At 36.4% G+C, this 19741-nt stretch overlaps 1 protein-coding gene across 1 annotated transcript in view; it reads right to left on the reverse strand.

Annotated features, from left to right (window-relative positions):
* pigk (phosphatidylinositol glycan anchor biosynthesis class K) overlaps positions 1–19741 on the reverse strand; it is a 49843-nt gene that overhangs the window by 4246 nt on the left and 25856 nt on the right. Inside the window, exon 10 of the mRNA XM_015383075.1 lies at positions 12889–12964. Within this exon, the coding sequence (XP_015238561.1) occupies positions 12889–12964 (76 nt within the window). The remainder of the gene's footprint in view (positions 1–12888; positions 12965–19741) is intronic.

The following is a 19741-nucleotide window of genomic DNA, read 5'->3' on the forward strand; positions in this document are numbered from 1 at the left end:
GGGATATTACTGCTAGTTGCAGGGTAGTGGGCTGCCATTCGGCTGGTGTTTGACTGGGAAGGGCCATTTTGAATGGCTGCTACTGTAGTAGTTCAGAAAAATGCTTATACACTTTAATACAGTGGAAATTAAAAAAAAAACTATAACCTAAATTTACTTTTTTCACAGACATTTACATATTCGTTGCCAACTAATTTTAACCAACTTGCGGCTGTGTTCTGGACACTCCCAACCAATTTATAGCCCATTACATTTACAGCCATACTCCAATATTTGACCAAAGTCTAATGCTGATGAAGATTCCTAGTCATCCAGGTCATAGTTATTCAGTAAACGTAAAAAAACAACAAAAAACAATCCACTGGACTTGGTTTCCAAGATTTGAAGACGTTTCGCCTTCCACTCCAGGAAGCTTTCTCAATTCAAATGTCTGGATCCGCAGTGAGTTTGAGTCTTTATATAGACAAGACCTTGTATTGCTTGGAAACATACCAATAGAAACCGAGGAGTGGGTCAAACGACCCACTCCTCGGTTTCTATTGGCATGTTTCCAAGCAATACGGAACCAAAGTCTAATGTTGATGGATGCCAGAGCTAGTCCAGAGTCAGTCGACAACAAACTGCATCAGCAGGAAACAGAAAGAGCACAACTTGTGTGTTTTCAAAATATTTAATGAAAGATAAAACAGATTTTTTTGAAGGTCTTGCTATTTTGATAAATATAAACATATATTGAGGCAGTTTTATATATTCAATTAAAGTTTCTCTCCTTTATGTAGCTGTTCTTTATATTTATGATAAACAGCTGCAGTCAAGTAGTTAATCAGCTGCAGGCTCAGTTCCTGTCCATCATAGATATGGCTTTAGCTGTCCTTAGCGGCTTGCTTCTCTTTTAGGTTATTCGTTCAGTTTTTGTTGGGTTGGAAGAAACAAGAAAATCCAATCTCTTTAACTAGTTACTTCAAAAAAAAGTGATTGAACTCAATGAGGGACCTACATTTTGGATTACAGCCTTTTTCTTAAAACGAAACATGTCTTTACGTCCTGCTGTTAGAACTATATTAGACAAAGAGAGAGAAAAAAACTCATTTTTGGATGAGTTTCAAACACTTGAAAGTCAGCACTGTATCCTCTGTAGAAAGTGTGAAACTAAAACCTCATACAGTGTCAGACTTACTTTGGGGAACGGCAGAAATAATGAAGCTCAAAGTAAAAAGATGCTTTTAGCTTCTAAAATTATGGTGCTTTTGTTAGAGATTGACAGAAAATGCGGGAAACGTCTCAGACAAGGGAACAAAAGAGGTCTTGTTTTTGTGACTAACAGACAAGAGTGGGTGTTTAGTCCAAAAATATCCTGAATTACTGTAGCAAGTACAGAAAAGCTTATTTCTAACTGAAGGTACGGTGAGAGCGGTTTACTGACCCACAATGAATTTGATTTTGGTACAAGGACCATGTGCCTCACAACTGCAGTGTCAAACTGAGTTACAGTTTGAAAAAGTTTTTTAAAAACAGAAATATAGATTTGTATTTTTCCTTTTTTTAAATTTGACAGCAACAACAACAAAAAAGCTGTTTGATAAACAATTAGGAAGGTAGGGAGGTCCGAGCAAAGATTTAACAGTCCTGAAAACAGGATGGACTATTTTAAGTAAAAATAAAAATAAATTAAAGTAATTTTAATTAGCTAAGTATTGTTCCTGAAAATAAAAATAAAAAATACATGAAACACATCGGCCTTTTATGAGAAGAGCGAACCTTTTCAGTCAGTAAGTTTCATTGATTAGACTGATTCAGGATCCTGGACCCTGGGGCCAAATTAAAACATGCATTACACAGCAACAGTTTATCAATTTGAACACTTTTTTAAGAAAAAAGTCTTCTGTAATTCTTAGGTCATGAATTAAATAATTATCAGTTATAAATAGTTTAAATCTAACCTCGAACTGAAAAGAAAAAATGATAGGTGCAGTCCCACTCTGTTACATTTAAAAATGTAAAGCAGAAATGAAAAAAGGTGCGTAATGAAGTAGAAAGCTCAGAACCAGCTTTACCTGCAGCAGAAAGTTGAAGTTGTTGCCCATCTATCTTAATCAGTCTTTTACATAATCAATATATTTTTCACCTAAACTTTTCAACCACATTGCTTCGAATCATTCAAGTTTGCAACCATATGCTTCTTTGCAGCTTTTGCCATTTTAGCATCTTAGTCAGCTTGAAGTCAGAACTTTCACTGGTCAATTTTGTTTCCCCTTTTTGAGCAGTTCTGTTGGAGACAACCTACTGTGTTTGGCATCTCTTGCTTTTTGTAACAACATATAGATGATGGGCAGGCAGCTCTACATTTCCCTCCAGAACAGTTCATTATCAGCTTAGAAATTGCAAGGTTCTTCGCCTGAAAAACAACCGACCTCTCCAGCCCCAGGCTTGACAGCTGCCATGAGGGATGTTTGTTTGGAAAGCTAACCATCCCTACTTTAGTCTCATCTGTTAAATTGTTATCCAAAAGATTTGTGGTTCTTTTAGATCTAGGTCAAGTTGACATATTCTATTTTAGAGAGAAAAGGCCACCTCCTGTCAGGCACTTCCAAAGAGACCATACTTATTCAGTCTTTTCTAATTGTATTGTAATTGAAAAACATTTTACAAGCTAACTGGGGCCTTAATATCATTAGATTCTTTTCCTTTACTTGAATCATTGCATTATTTAACCATTGGGTAAATGAAATCTATTTTAATTTGTAGCCATATAAATATATCTACCCTATAACGATTCTGCAAACAGTTTGGCTCACTACAGAATAATAAACTTTATATTGCTTGGAAATGTCTAAAAGAAACCAATCTAGAGCTTGCTTCTCTACTTTTCACCCTGAAATTGCGTTCAGACACCTTTATGCTAGTGATTGTCAGCAGGTGGCCGAGCAATCAAATGGATTTAATTAGCAACCCCATTCACTTTGAATCCTAAACAAACTGTTGTGGTAGCCTGTATTTAGTCTTGCATGCAAATTGTTTCAGTTTCAACAAGGTTTTATTTCAGTTTAGAACCTGACCAGTTAAGGTTTTTACATCCTGTTTCATGAAATAACACTTCAGGAGGATATAGTTTCTTTACAACCAACTACTGTGTATATTTTCATATGTGCATCCCATTTAGGTTTTAGCATCAGTAAAATTTGCCCTCTGTCTATATATGAAGGATATAACAAGGCTAGCATGGAAACTTTTCCTGTCTCCTCTAACTATACAAGGAGTGAACTCACTCACATACTGACTTCTACTCTATGTTTAGGCATATTCTTCTTTTAAGACTCTTTTGTAGACTTGTTCATAAAGATTTTTACTGTATTAGTCTTTAGTGTTCCTGTGCAACCAATAAATACCCAAATAAGAAGAGCTGCAACCTATAGCAACTCTGCAACCTTGAGCTACAGAGGGAAAAGCTTATATTCAAACATATTCTGTATAATTGAAAAACTGCTGAACTAAACAGGGCATGCTAAGAGACATTTATACCTGGGTGAACAACTGCCTAAAATGCTTAAAATGACTTTAAAATTTATTATTCCACATCAACTTTATTGCAAGTAGCATTATACAACCCTATTCCATTTCTAAACTTTTATATATTTTTTTTGACCCTTTGTTTCTGTTAGCATCATTTTGGTGAACCACGGGTCAATTTGCCAGAAAGCTTCAACAATTTCTACCTGTTTTTTTCTGGTTCAAACGGACGCATAGCTGGAACAAAAGTGATCTTCCCCACTGAGACTTTGACCAAAACCCCATGAATTATGATTGGCAGCTAGTTCTTACCACTTCCACACAGTGACTGACTTCAAACAGCATAAACATAGCAGGAAACATGCTGAGTTTCCCTGCTGCTTTTTTTCTCTACAGGACGCAGAGGTTAGGTGGCAGAGGGAGGAGAAAGGCAGCAATAAGGAGTCATACAGGCTTTACTAAAACAGAAGGCTTCGTGTGAAAGGACTGTGAGCCTGTGGCCATCAGGGGCAGGCAGATAAGCGCAGGAACAATGGCAACTAGAGGTGTGTTTGTGCGCCTGTTAGTATTTCTATAAAGTATGTGTGTGTAAGAGTTTCTATAAGAGGATGCCCTCAGGGTAAAGAAGAGAAAAGGGGGATGGATCGAAGGTGACAGGTTGCCACATCAGCAAACCCAACAAGGAGATGAGAACATGGGGAAAGGAAAATTCAGATGAAATCAGAAGAGTGCAGAATAAAGGTTTACATCTGCTCAAGGTTTACTTGCATTTATGTTTCCTGCTCAAATATTTGAAAATATAGGAACAACACTGGAGTTTGTGAGAAATTAGCTAAAAGAAGGGATCTATTAAGTTTCAAAACCTCATAAAACGCAGTGAAATTGAAGGTATTAAAAAAAATATTGGAGTGTAGATACTGTATCCCTTTTTTACACACAAATTTGGGAACCTGTACAATCCAAATAAGTTAAATAAGAAAAACTGCAGCATAAGTATACACACTTTTAAGAATGAAATTTTGTTGAAATGTCCTTAAGTTCAATTTCTGCATCTTCTAAGGCACATTTAATCACCCGATTTAACGTGCATTTCTCCTGCTGTATCAGCTTGTAAATCCAAGTCATTATTCTTTTGCCAAAAATACTAGTTTTGGTTTTTCATCAATTGAAGAACTAGATAAATAATAAAAACGGCAACTGTCCATTTGAAATGCTTAAACCTGACCAGTTATATGATAAAAATATTCACGTGTATAAAAAGTTTTTTAAGATATTATATCTACATTTAACTGTCTTGTATTCACTTGTTGACCTTTATGGGAGGCTTACTTTATATACAGATAGGGAATAAACATTTTTTCCCTAAATCACACTTAAACCTTGTCGGTTTTAGTTAACTAAAACTTACCAAAAACATTCTCATTTTAAATTACATAATTGTGACTAAAAAAAAAAATTAGGACTTTCATCCAGAAGACTAAGACTATGCTTAAAACTAGGAACGCTGCTAGAAACAGTACTAGTCAAAAGAAAGAAGAACACTGAAAGTAGATTTTAGATAGAAACCACACCCAGTATTTGCTTCCTTTGTTCACCAATCACTGCTGTTACAAATGTTTACTGCACCACATCACTGACCCATGTAACAGGAGATCTTCTTGACCTTTCTCAACTTCTGTCAAAACTATGGCTTCAGCTAGTGGACACAAATTAGATATCAGCCAAATTGTGGCAGGATTTTTAACCAAATGCTTTCAACTCAAGAGGCAGGATTGCTTTTATGATCTATTAGTGTATATCTATGCAAGTTTATGCAGCCAGTTAGTTGAAGCATTTTTTTTTTCTTTTATTGTTTTTTTTTTTTTTTAGCTTCAACATGTGACGTGCAATAAGAAATGTAGAAACAAGTCAGCAGAGCAAAATCTGGGGTAAAAAAGCAAAAATCACACGGTTCTGAAAGAAAGTGTGATTTTGTTTTATTGCAAAATGTGAACGTTTAAGTTCTGAACTAAAACACTCAATACCATAACTGGAAGTTCCAGGGGTTATAAAACTTAAAGCTTTGTTTAAACTTGGGCTGTTTTCATAATAAAATCTGCCCCGACCTTTATATGTATATCAGTTGGTGCATGTCAGCAGAGAATGTCTCAGTATAGGATTATTTTTGTTCAAATTGAAGGACTATTGACCTCAGGACTCTCAATTAAAACTTTGGATAACGTTGACATTAAAGGTGACAACATATTTACTGAGAAGGCTGAAATTTTGTGAATGATGTCAAGTCAGTTATTCCCTAACATTGATGTGGATAACTATATAAAACCACAGATTGTCATAAGAATGTAACTGTATCAGTAAAACAACAACATTTAACACACAACCAATCTTGCACTTTTGGCTTATTTGAGTGGGTGGAATTTCTAAATATTTCCCACCAGACTAAATGTTGAATCCGAACCCCTGCATTTGCTATAATTTATATTTCTACTATCAAAATAAACTGCAGACAATGGCTGCAACTAAGGATTATTTTGCAAATCGATTAATATGTTGATTTTTTTTTTTCCTATTTTGATTAATAGATTGGATAGCCAAAGATAGTATTTTTTAAGGAGACTTTTTACAAAATTAGACCAGGTGAAACTGAAGCTTTTCCACTTGAGGAGTTCTGGATAGAGCATGTTGACGGCCGAAATTTTTTTTCTTTTATTATTATTATAATTTTTTTTTTTTTTTACAATCTTGGTATAATTACTGCTCTAAGTGAGTCGCTCTGTCAACAAAGGCATATTCTAGAGTCTCAATACTCCAGTTAAGAGTTGAGAGGCACAGACTCCATGAAGCTTGATATGCAGATTTTTACTTTTCTTATTCAGTAAAGATCTGGGGTGCCAGGTCATCTACTGATGTTGGTCAACTCCATTTTCTAAAGTCCACAATCAATGGAGCCATCTACGAAGAAAATTTAAAGCACCTCCTGCTCCCCTCTTTTGACAAGGTTTATGGATATGCTGATTTTGTCTTCCATCAAGACTAGATGCAGTAAACAATGCAAAGGAGCACAAGCCAAGTATTGAGTGCATGCAAATAAAAATATTTGCTAGAAGCCAGATATTTCCCTTTTTAAAATATTGTACGCATTGATCTTATTTATTATTCTAATTTTATAAAAAAAAAAAAAAAACATTTTCAAAATTGACTGCCCTAGAGTCAAGCTCATTTACACCAGAGTTATGATCTCGTTATGGTCAAATCATCAGTGAATCACAATAAAGATGCTGTTATACCTTGTAGACAACCTTCCCAGGGGTGTTAAGGCTGTTAATAGCTTTAAAGTTGGATCAATGTTATATGGAAGCCTATTGACAAAAAAATGGGAGGTCACTAACTTTATATGCAAGTCAAACCAGGTGGGCAAATACTTCTGGCAACAGAATGTTACCTTATGAATGTCTAGAATCGAAAAATGTAACTTCACATACAGAAATACATTGTTGATCCTGACCAACCAAAAACAGAAAATGTTTATTCTGATTTTTTTTTTAAACAGGCTGTAAGGAAACAACTAATGTCCTTAAAACTAATGTAAATATCTGTTTTTATATGCATAATTTCCCAAATTTTTTTTATAAATTTAAAGCAAGACAGTGATATTTGCACATCTGCATTCATGAAATATGTTTATTTTTCTAGTAAGGAAATGCAAATGGTCGATAGGTGATAAAACCGCAACTAAAAAAGTAATGAGTGCTAACTGACCTTCACTGACAGCCATTGAAAGGAAAGGACAAAGACCTATAGAGAGCGGTCTGCATTCATTATATATTTGCAGTGTTGTGTGTTTAATTCACCAATAAAATCAATTAACAGTTTCTCATCTGACTGATTGGAGCTAATTAACATGATGTTAATAGCCGTTGAGGGAAGTCTTATACGTCTTGCCAAACATTTGGAGTGCAAGGACAAAACCGAAGGAAATTTATGTTATGCAGACTAGAATAAAGGAACAGCCGGCGTTGTGTGCCGCTGAGACACTTCACAGTATTGCCTTGTTATTTACGCCCCCAGCAAGTGCTGAGACAGTCAAAGTAGTGGGTGTATTATTTTCTTATGAAGCAGATCTTTTTCTGGAGAACGTTAATAGGAATTTCAGGGCATCAAAATAAATCCCAGCATATATTTGATTAAACAGACAGATCACAGGCCAAACCCAGCCTACCTAAAGCCCTACATCTGACTATTGAAAAAGTGTCATTGTTACAGCCTGATTGAGGACAGGAGGATTTGTAAGGAACGGGAGGGTAGGCGAAGCATTAATTTTCACTGTTTCCATTTTCAATTCTCCTGAGCCATATGGGGTGGCGTCAAGCTGGCAAAGGAACAAATAACAATTTGACGCTGGAGACCAAAGCTCACAGCGACGGCTAGGAGAGAAAAAAAAAAAAAAGTACAATACACAAGAGAGGCAGGGAAGGGAAATAAAGGATACGAAGGAACTTGAGTTATTTCCAGAAGTGAACATAATGTGATTAGATGCTGGCAACAGGAGAGGTGTGAAGCCTGACGGAGACGGTGGCACTACCTCCGTGGCAGGACATTAATCACCTCTGCACACAAATACAAACACTATAAGAACTTTGTTTACACTACACACAAATTACATTTATCTACTTTCTGTCAATCTGGTGACTCATTTTCAAACCATCTTCTGATTTACTAGGAAATTGAGCTTCTTTTCAATCAAAGAAATAAGGTGCATATCAATGAAATTATTTCATTTGATAATTAGGGAAATTCCTCATATACAAATTCATGACACTAATAAAAATCCTCAATAATTAGTTAAAATATTCGGGAGGATCATTTAAAAAAATATATGACCTTAATGAAAACTATGTCTATGTGCTATCCAAAGTGTGCACTTCAACCTTGCTTTGGCCTCCATTTGCTAGAATTACTGCATTGTGGTGTGATTAGTTTGGGTTTCTGCTGTGGTATTAAAGAAGTTTGATTTGCTTCAATATCCGCCTACATTTAGCATGTCTGAATTAATGGATCTCGTGTTTCATCGTCTTTTTTGACAGTACTCTCTTATCTAAATGTACATAAATGTAAACCATAACCATTTAATTACTTTTTGTAATGAATCTGGTTTATACTTAGTTAAATACACTAGTTCAATTTGATTGCATTGTAATTTCTTGAACACACCAACAGAAAAGGTGCCTTTTCAGTTCAGATTTGGCCCATCGTCAGATTAAGTCTAATCATGCATTCTCATGAGAATATCTGATTAACAAGTAAGGCAAAGCTACCATCCCACTAAAACCAGTCCTACACTCTATTTAATGGCTAATCAAAGACAGGACACTTGTCCATGTGTTCAGTAAACATTGGTCATTCTGCTGCAGTGCAGATGGGCCACGGGGAAGGGGAAAGATGACTCTGCCTGTCAGTACCCCCATCTCAAGCCCAGCAGGAGCTGCAGCCAATAATCGAAATCTCTGCCAGTGGTCATTGGGTTACAGAATGTGTTTGTGAAATGTGTATGTGTCCTGAATTAACAAAAAAGAAAGAAAAAGAAAAACTTTTCTTTTTTATATTAGGAATATAGAAAATTAAGTCAACATATGAATCCAAGTTGCAGATGTAGAATTCATAGGGTCTGTTTGTGTGGTAACCAAAGTTTCCCAGTGATGGAAATTGGTTTATGGAGGTGCTTTTATGTGAGTAGCAGGCAGCGGATCTGATTCTAAACATTAGCAGAGCTTTCAGGCTGTCATGAACCAATATCCCAGAGGCAGCTGTTGGATGTGGAGACCCCCCGTTTCCTCTCATGATGACAGTAAGCTGCTGGCTAGGCTCAGACCCCTGGTCAGCTTCGTTTCTCTGGGCTGATCGACTCTGCCTCAGCCTTTAAAAATTGAAAAGCCAGATTTGACACTTGGCTTTAATTCAGCTACTGAGATTAGCTGCTGTGTGTTTATGCATCTAAAGTGGGGAAAAAAAAACAACTGCCACAACTGTCACATTGCGGACTGCAAAAAAAAAAAAAATGCAATTACAGTAAATTAAAGATAGCCTGGCAGCATTTCAATTTAAGTCATAATCCCCAAGAGGCATAATGCGCATTAAATTTAGACAGCATAAAATGTGGAACGTGTAGAAGGCAGTCATTAAAATGGCAAAGTCACAAAAAACATCCATAGTTAAACTTTGTTGCACTATTCTGAATTTAAGATTAAGATGCTTAAACCCACAAACTGCCAGTGATAACATTAAAAAAATTAGAAACCATTAGACCAATTAACACTAAAACTTTAACTTTCACTCAGTGAAGCCGTTCTTCTGATGAAGTGGATGTACATTTACATTGGTTGTGATGCTAAATTACTCTACCTTCTACCTTCCACTCAAACTGTAACCCCACAGCATGATGCCCCCATTACTATGTTTGATTGAAGGATTATAAGCGTTTTAAGTTTCTCATACTGGTTAAGTTTTGATTGTAACTTTTTTTTCTTCTCTAATTCAGTTAGTTTTATTTTTAGAATAGGTTTGCTATTTTTGGAAATTACCATCATTCTAATATTTCTTTATTTTAGTTAAGTTTTCATCACTTTAAGTAGTAGTTTAAAATTTTCATACTTCTCTTAACTTTAACGTAAAGGGTTTAAAAAAGATCTTGTCAAAGTGGTATTGAATTTATGAAATCGTGCATACAGGCAATAAAAAACAAAATATAATTTTCAAAATCAGTTTAAATTACAACTTTAACAGAGTCACATCAGTTTGCAAGGCTTATAAAAAAAATTATAAACACAAAAATAAACGGTATGTTTATAGCTATCATTTTACTGTTTTAGTCACTTTAACAAATTTACAATACTGTATCAGATATCCTTTTTTCTTTCTATTTACATTTTTTTTTTTATTTTGGTCAGTAAAAATATTTTCTCCATTTCAGTTTTTGTTTTTTCATTAGATTTGTTTAACTATTATAACCCTAATCATTGTAAGTATGGATTTCCTTTTTAGTGATGTGCAGCACTTTTGAATGTGAGTCAGCATTTTTAGTCTAGATTCTTTAGATTATAATCTCCTGCAGAATTTTTAAACCACTGCGATCCAGACTGAGAGTTTTCTTTGGAGGAAAGGATTCTGTTTGCAACTCTTTTCTTAGTCTATACATGTAGAGAATAACAGTGTCTGCCGTACGTTAGACATGTGAAATCTTTTGGACAACCTTCATTTTTACCATGAGGTTCTTGACAGCCTTCCTGGTCAGTTTTTATTTCTGTCTTATTAGTTTGTGAAAAACTTTGCCCAGTTTCTCTCTTAAATTGTAGCTTTCTCTATGATATAACCTGAGATATTGATAAAGCTTTTGAATCTTTTAGTGCTTTTCTCCTGGCTGGTGCCTTCATTCCATGACATTTTGATCCTTTGGAAACTCTCTGGATGCTTTAGCTAAAGGCACATTTTTCAATGTAACAGAGCTCGGGAATAGAAAGAAAAGAAAAACCTAGCAGAACAACCGAACCTTATTTCAGGTCGATTATATTAAAGATGAAATCTGTAAGTTTTTAAAAATCACTTTTTTGTCATATTGGCTAAAACTGTCCCTATGCCCAGACAGCAGTACATGTGATTTGTGAAAAAAACTGCTTCAATTGGTCCCGCCTACTGCCTGTATTTCAATCTGGAAAGAATATTTCGGGACGAGACAAAACTGTCAATCACAGCTCACACACGCTGAATCCCGCCCCCTCCCTCTCACCACTGAACCTGCCGCTGCCGCCTGGCTCCTGCAGTCAGGAGGACGCGCGTGGAAGTCATGGCGGAGCGACAGCCACCAGCGAAAGAGAAACTGCCCTTACTGCCCCTGCCGACAACTGCTTACACGGCAAACTTCGGTATAACCAGCATCTTATATCTAGCTGCTTGGAGGTGAGTGTTATCGCTCTTAACGTTTCACACTCCATGCCGCGTACGCTGCTTGGACGCTTCTGGTCGCATGCGGTAGCCGCGCAGATGCTGTGAGAGGGGTGGAGCTTGGAGGTGGGGCATGAGTGAGGCATAGAGGGTGGGGGAGTGGCGTGAAACCTGTTTTTCTTCAAATTTTCAGTCGAAGTCTGCTCTCTTCTCAATGTTACAGACTGCAGCTTTAATGGGAATTACTCCGATTTTAAGAAAAATGACTGATATAAATGAACAACTCACACACTATTGACACCATTCATAGAGCTGTGCTGATAGGACATTTTTCTTCCAGTCTGTGTGGTGACATAACCATATTTAGCATATCCCCCGCCCCCTAAATTGGTTGAGTGAGAAAGTTAATATCTTACCTTAGTTAAATTTAATGTGACAAAAATGATTTTCATGTGCAATTGGGAAATTATGTTTATTTAAATTGCAATACATTGCGAATGAAATGATTGTCTGGACTGTCTTCTTCCTGTTAAACTGCCAACAACCGTTGACCTTATTTCAGTGTTTGGCCATTGCCATTTCTTAAATTGTCACAATTTGGTTCAGTTCTATGCAATTTTAAAATGTGACTTTTATCACAAATCTAAAGAAGATGAAGGAGTGGTTGATTAAAAGCAAAACTAGTAACAAAAACAATTACCTGGTAAAAATTTTAACTATCAAAAGATCAATCTGATACTCGTGCCTTAATTCATCTTTCCCAACTTCTGACTAAACAAACAAACAGAAGAGTTTGTGTTTGGTAATAATAACATATTTAAACGTGACTGCATTTGAAACTGGATCACATCAAAGACATTTGAGGAAACACCACAAATGTCAGCTGTTGGCTTGCCTCTGGTGATGATTAATGCTGTTTCTTATGTTTCTGAAGTGGGAGAGCAGAAATTGTATTTTTAATGGCCTCATAATGGAAAATCTTACAAGGGTGATATGGGACCAAAGGCCAGCTACTTTGAATGCAGCGTGCACGTTCAAAAGATGGATTGAGGAGGAAGAGGTGTTCATTTGTGAAGGTCGATCCGAGTGAGAGACCCAATCCATTTGGGAATGAGGTGAATGCACAATTCCTCACCACTATCCCGCCCAGCCATTCTGCTGGATTTCACGGTGGCCGCCCTTCACACAGAGAGTACATTTCATACATGGAACCATTGCCATGGATACCACACAAAGACATCTGTTGGTGAATGTTGCACTTAACTTTTCTGCTCTGTGTCCATGTTAAGGGTGAGCGTGGACGCACTTAAACTAACAAAAGGAGAAAACATAATGCTGCAGAACAAATCGCCTGCCAACGCAAGAGGCTCAACTGCTGAAAATGCGTCGTCGACTTGTGTGGGTTTGAGTGATCCGGACCCGTTTGTTTGAACCTCCTGCTCTTACCTGATGGATGATCTCAGATACCGGCAGCTGTTCCACGTACGAGTAGATCTCTTCACGCTGCTCTCCATTCGCAGGGCTATAAGAGAACAGAACTGTCAGCAATTACGCAGCAAAGATAGTCAATTTATAACAAACGCATAAGATTAAAAGAAAAAAAAGGTGTGAAAACAAAAAGGATTTCTGACAGTGGTCTGTGTGCAATCAAAAGAACTCCCCCACCCCACCCCTCTCACCAAACCCAAATCAACTTAATAATCCTTGTGCAATCAGAATACATCTACTACAGCAGCCATTTAGCCCTGGGAGCAACAATGAGAAATTATGAATCAAATCTGTAGAAAACAAAAGAAAAACATCTGTTTTGGATTTCAGCTACAAAACCCTTTAAGCAACATGCTGGATAACTTTTTAATGTGGCTTAAGACTGCTGAAAGAGTTCTAAGTCCTACTGAACCACCAAAGAGGTCCCAGAAAAAGGAATACTTAATCCAGCATCCAGGACGCTAGATGCATTGGAGCCAACTTCACAGGTAATACAGGCTTTAGAGTTTATTTAAGAGGCTGTTATAAACCAAATTTACTGATAAAAATGACACGACTTGATTAAAATTGCTGCCATGCAGGTAAAACTTCCAATTGTATCAATTAGGCAACGCATTTTTTGTCCACTTAACAGAAGAGCAACCTGGACATCTGAAATTAAATCAAATTAAAATGTCCACCGATGTAGTGGGAAAATTATCCAGCAATAGAGATTATTATAATCTGTATTTTATAAAGGGTACTTACATACCACTACAAGTGAAAACAGGAGGTGTGCCCCAAGTGCTCAACATCTTAGCCAAAAATTAAAAGTGCTAATCCAGAGTCCTTTGTCAGAGGACTGTACTGTTACTGTGTGGAAAAGGGAAGACTTCTACAGGTATGGGTGGATCTGTGCCCTAGACTCTCCCCCACGTTAAGCATTGTACCTCCACCTAAAGGGCTGGAGTGAGAAAATAACTGTCTTAGTTTTGTTAAATGAAATGTACCCAAATTTGAGTGCCTCTGTGATTAAAGAAATGGGTTTTGATAAATTGCAATTATATTTGAAATGCAAATAATTGCCAAGCCCTACACCAGGGGCACGGCTCTTAACCCCTAGTTGCTTCTCAGTCCGTGTAGCGTTGCATAAATGTGTATGAGCCAATAAGTGCAAATAGGTAAAGGTAGATCTAGTGGAAAGACTTTCAAGTGGGAAGCATGTATAAAAAAAAAAAATAATAAGAAAAATCACTTAATAGTTTCAATTTCCATCCTCTGAATGCCAGAAAAGCAATCATCATAATGACTTAGACCTTTATAAACTCAATCAGCAGCCTCTTCATTTGCTACATACACTTCTTAAATTGCTTGTTCACAAACAGAACATTTGCCAGTCACAAGCAAAGTGTGTGAGGCATTACGACATCGCTGTGAAGTCCAAACCAACTAAGCATGAGAATGGATAAGAAAGGTGGATTTTATCAACTAAACGTGGAATAGGAGTCTGGGCCCACTGGGCTGGCCTGAACATGTCAGAAACAGATAAAATACTGTCATTTCTATGCACAACCGTTAATCCAGTGGAAACACAACTGGTACCGGTAAAAGTCGTGTAGAGGAATATGCAATAGAGCTGTCAAGAGGGTTGGGGGAATATATTGATAGTTAGACAAAAGGGTTTTTTACGCTTGGCAGAGGATGATCAGCCACATATTTTATTAAGTAGCGAGAGCAGGAGCCATACTGCTGAGAGCGAACCATTAAAGTGGAGCATGAAGCGCAGGCTTGGAGCTCTGTGCGCGCAAAGACACATTAATACACAATCACAGATGGAAGATCAGAGCAAAGTTTGTCAGAGTTGAGCACGCAGAACTGGACCATTCCGGGAGCTGTTGCCATGATCCATCTGTGCTCCTGCACCATGTGCAACGCTGAGCTGCAGGTGGGCGGCAAGATCAAACAAAACACAGAAGCACGGCTGATATTGCTTTGCTGGTTACAGCACAATGATGCATTTTAAACGTCTGACCGACAATCTGACTAGTTATGTTTTCGTCATCTAAGATCCACGTTCAGCTCATCAGTTTTCGTTATCGTCATGGAAAAAAAAGGAGCGTCAACGAAATGATTTCATCATAGTCATCGTTGACAAAAACAACACTGCTTTAAGGAACCTTTGGCTTCCCGATTATTAATCGATTAATCAAAAAATAATAGAGAGATGAATGGATTTCCAAAATAATCATTAGTTGCAACCCTAAACTGAACTATAAAATAGAATAGAAGTCCCAGTTATTGTCCCACGGCGGGGAAATTCAAGTGAGAGAAGCAGATGAAAACATACAGGTACACTAAAGAATGAATTGTATGAGAAGAACACAATTCAGTGAGTTTTAATTCACAGAGAGAGAAACATGAGAGCAAATTGTATTCATAAAAAATGCATATTTAGATTAAATGGTTAAGTTAAAAAAAAAAGAGAAAAAAAACAGCAGGTTGTTTTTCAAATGCACATTTTAAACCATGAAGCAGATGGACGGAAGACCACACCAGATGTCACTGCTGATGGCTAAGAACAGGACACTGAGGCTACAATTAACTGCGACACCAAAGTTGGACAATAACAGATGGAAAACATGTGGATGAGTCTTCCCTTTAGCTGCTACATTCAGATTAAATAATAAAAACATTTAATTTAAATGAAAGCATGAATCCATTCTGCTATACTTAACAAATCAGGATGATTTGATATAATGTTTATTGGAACATTTTGGGGCTTACAGAGCAGTTAAAGACTTTTTTTTTTTTTTACACAAATATTACTGCTGACCATGTCTCCTCTATATAACTACAACGTTCCAGCGTTAAGGTTGCTACCTCTAGCAGGAAAAGCTCAAAGTCACAAAGGTCAGGTAGTTTCCTGTACTCTAAAGCTTGATATATGCTTGACGTGCGGACACTACTGTCTGCAGCTTTTATACTTTGTGCAGCTTTTCTACACGTCATTAATATTCAGGGGCCATTTTTTATCAAATTTCTTAAAATTAGTTACGAGACAACTCTTAAGATTGGACTTATTAGCAAAAAGATAATAAGACAAGTTAAAAGCTGGACTTCAAAGTTATTTATCAAGTGTCTCACTCACAATTCTAGCAAAGTGTAGGATGATAAAACAAAACCTACGCTACTAGAAAGCAAAGCCCTTCTTAACGAGTGTGTGCAGCCTCTCTAACCAGAACAGAATTTTTTTAATTATATATATTATGGGAACTACATTTTAAAGCAGAGAAAAATATAGCAACAAAAGGCTATTGGGTAGTTTATAGGCAGTGAGAGGTAATTCTAAGAGATCTGTGAAGTTGGCAAAATTTTTATTTTACATTTTTTTACTATATCCCTTTTGTGTCCACCTGAATTTTTTTTTTTCCTTTTTCTCAAGGAGAGTGATAAACTGCTCTTTCTGGCCCTCATTGTTCTTGCAAGGCTTAAAGAGCTTCACTATTTTATCCGTTTTCTGTCCTTGTGAACTTCTGGGTAAGTCTGTTTTTTTTAAATGTTTCATTGTTTATGCACAGGTCTGCTTCACCTGCTTTAAATGTGCTGTGCGACTGCAAACCTGACTGTGTTTGGCTGATTACATATTGAAAATACATTTATTTTTATCTATGTATTTTTAATAACTTTTCATAAGCTGTCCCCATCAAAAGTGGGAAATTGTTTCAATTTGTGTGACACAGAGGCGACAAAAAATCTGCACAGATCAGCTCAGCCTTTGAGTCCGAGCATCGCCATACACAGTCACTGGGATATGGGGGAAAGAAAAGGGATCGGAGAATAAAAAGTCGGACTGAACCGGTGTGCCCGGGGATTAAGACTTGAAAAAGTTGATAAACAGCTTTTATTCTTAAGTTTGAAAGTAGGAGTGAATTTTCTAAATTCTAAGCATTTAGGAGCAAAAAAAAAAAAAACAACATAGATAATAATAAAGATAATGATAGATATGACCCCTGGTCAGATCCAAGGGGAGGGTAAAGCACAAACCTTAAGCTTATGGATTCTCACTGAATGAGGAAGTAAAAAAATCAAAAAACATCCACGATATTTTCGGAGCGGAGCCGTCTGCAAACGTGCACATTTTCCTACATTCAAAAAAAAACAACAAAAAAAAAAACCTCAGATCTTATTACGTTTTAGAGCTCTTTAGCTCATAAACATGGATTTCAAAAGTTTCCATAGCTGCCATAAATTGTCGTGGCAGTGCCACAGTGTTTGGCGCAAAGTAAATTTTTATACATTCCAAAAAAAAAAGATTTCCGTTAAACATTGCTCTGCATGTTTCATTTGTACAAAAACTTTAACATGAGGCCCCACGTCTTAATCCAACATAGCACATTTGGGGTGTGAAGGAACCGGGGATTCATCTAATTGCTGTGCAACAAATTAACCAAAACAAGGGTGCTATCCTTTAATAAAAAACAAAATCTAGGAGTTTAATGATTGACAAATTATTTTTAAAAAAAGTCATGAAGAATTAAGGCCATTGTTAATGCAACAGGGGGTCCAACCCACCTAGCATTGAGTGAACCGATTACAGCGAGGGAGGATCTATTTATGAAATAAAGGAAGTCTTTATAAAAGGTTGCTTAATGAGTACAAGACCAAATTAAGATTTCATTCTACAGCTCCAACAATGACTCATTACCTATTCAAGTACCTTTTACAGTGTCATTTATTTATATATCAGCAGTAGAATTTAGGACAAAAGGTGTGTGGGACACAAAAGACAGAAACCGACTAATTTCAGGCTGCTTTAGTGGACTCAACAGCTAGTTTTCTGTCCTTTTGAAAGACCCCTTGTCTTGTTTTAGGACCAAATCTAAACGTTTTACTTTGAACAAAGATTATAGCTTAGTGACTTATGATATCCTATTCTATTTCTTTATTTTTATGAGTCACAATAGGCTAAGGTTGCTGTAGGATATACTGGCTATTTTTCCTCACTTTGCAATTTCTCTACTCAACCGCCGTTTATACATCATTTATAGTTATAGCTGCCATTAACCATGTGTAATCTCTAGGCTTTTTACTTCCTCACAGAAACTACACCTGTCCCGCTGGTTCTGCATTTAGCACTGTGTCTTTTCCTGGACACGGCCATTAATAAAGCTATTGCTGCATTATATTTCTGCAATTTTCATCTTTCTTTCACACTATTTCTGCGTGTAATTCTCTCTGCTTCTTTTATGTATTTTTAAGACCCTGATGGCCTTAGCCTGGTTAAGCTGGAGGGACGTTTTCATTCATAGGGATGGGCTTTAATCTATTGCAGGCTTACTAAGGCAGGTTAGACTTTAACGAATGGGATTCCTAAAATAATCAACATTATAGTAATTGAAATTATATAATTCGAAACTGACTTTGTCTGATATCTTAACAGCATTAACCTGTGTTTAATTACATTTGAATCAGATTGTATATTTTTCCAGTTATCAACTAGAATTATTTGAGTTCAGACTGAACCGATTTAGACTCTTTAATATTGAATATGAATTGTACCTGCTTGCTTCTTAAATTGTGCCAATATTGAATCTCTTAGGATCTACAATGTAAAAACAATCAGACTATTTAAAGTTTGTATTTTAAATTATTTAGACAACAAAGAATTTCAGCTGTGAAAAATAAAACTATAAAAAACTAAGAAGTTAACATGGAACTATGTATAAAACCAGATGACATATTAAAATACTGAACATAAATATGTCCTCACAAAACTGCTCTAACAAGAGTATACTAACAAGAGTATACTACCACAAACAGAAAAGAGGAGAAAAATATAATATGACCCGATTTCTTTCTGGGAAAGATTTCATGGTGAGTGAGAACAAATAGGCTTAAGGATGAGAGCAATTTAAAAGTCAGAAAGGATTTGAGGAACAGACCAAGATGGTTGTTTTTCTTTCATGAGATTTGTTAACTATAACAAAAGCACATTGCATTACTACTCTAGTAAAATAACTCCACTCTTTGGTTGGTATGTTCAGTAATCAGAGACTCATGGAAGTATTTAATCTAACCTGGATTAATTCAACTCAACGCAAGTACTGAACTGAATTACATTCCATTTGTGATGAAGAACATCAAAGGTTGATTTTGGTCAGATTTTTAAGTACAGCTTGTATTGAGAGGAGGGTAAAGGTCTAAATAGGAGGCTCCCTGTAGAATTTGCGAAAAATCAAAAAAGAAAAAGAAGAGCAAAAAAAAAAAATAATAATCCAAGTTAAGAATTAGAGATTCATTTTTTTCTTAAGGACGATGTACTTATCTTTTTTTTAATCAATAATAAAAAAAAATACAGCTGTTTTTATGTGGGTGTGATTAAAGCTGATGTGCTTTTTCATCCTCCAATTACCTGATAAAAATTACAATGATAAAACGCCCCAAGGAACATTAAATATTGACCAAACAAAACCATCCCCATATGAGGCAAACAGAGGGAGCTACAATAAATGTGCTTCATGTGATCTTAAGGCATTGCTGCCGACTGTGCTAATGAATCAAAAAAAACACGCATGTATCAAATAACGAAAGAAAAAACAATTTTGGTTAAAAATACAGGTCTGCCGATGTATCGGTCTATCTCTACCAACAAGACAGTTTGCCATTGCAAAAGAGTGATGACAGTACATACAAAAAATCAATTCAAGGTATCAAACAACACGTACTCAGGAGGAAAGCAATAAAACATTTCTGAGTTTGGTTGAATTCAATGGTTACCTGATGAGGAGCAAGATGGAGAGCAATAGCTTTGAGCTTTAACAAGCCAACACTC

This window comes from Cyprinodon variegatus, unplaced genomic scaffold, assembly GCF_000732505.1.
Source record: "Cyprinodon variegatus isolate N-32 unplaced genomic scaffold, C_variegatus-1.0 Scaffold275, whole genome shotgun sequence".
Classification (NCBI taxonomy): Eukaryota; Metazoa; Chordata; class Actinopteri; order Cyprinodontiformes; family Cyprinodontidae; genus Cyprinodon; species Cyprinodon variegatus.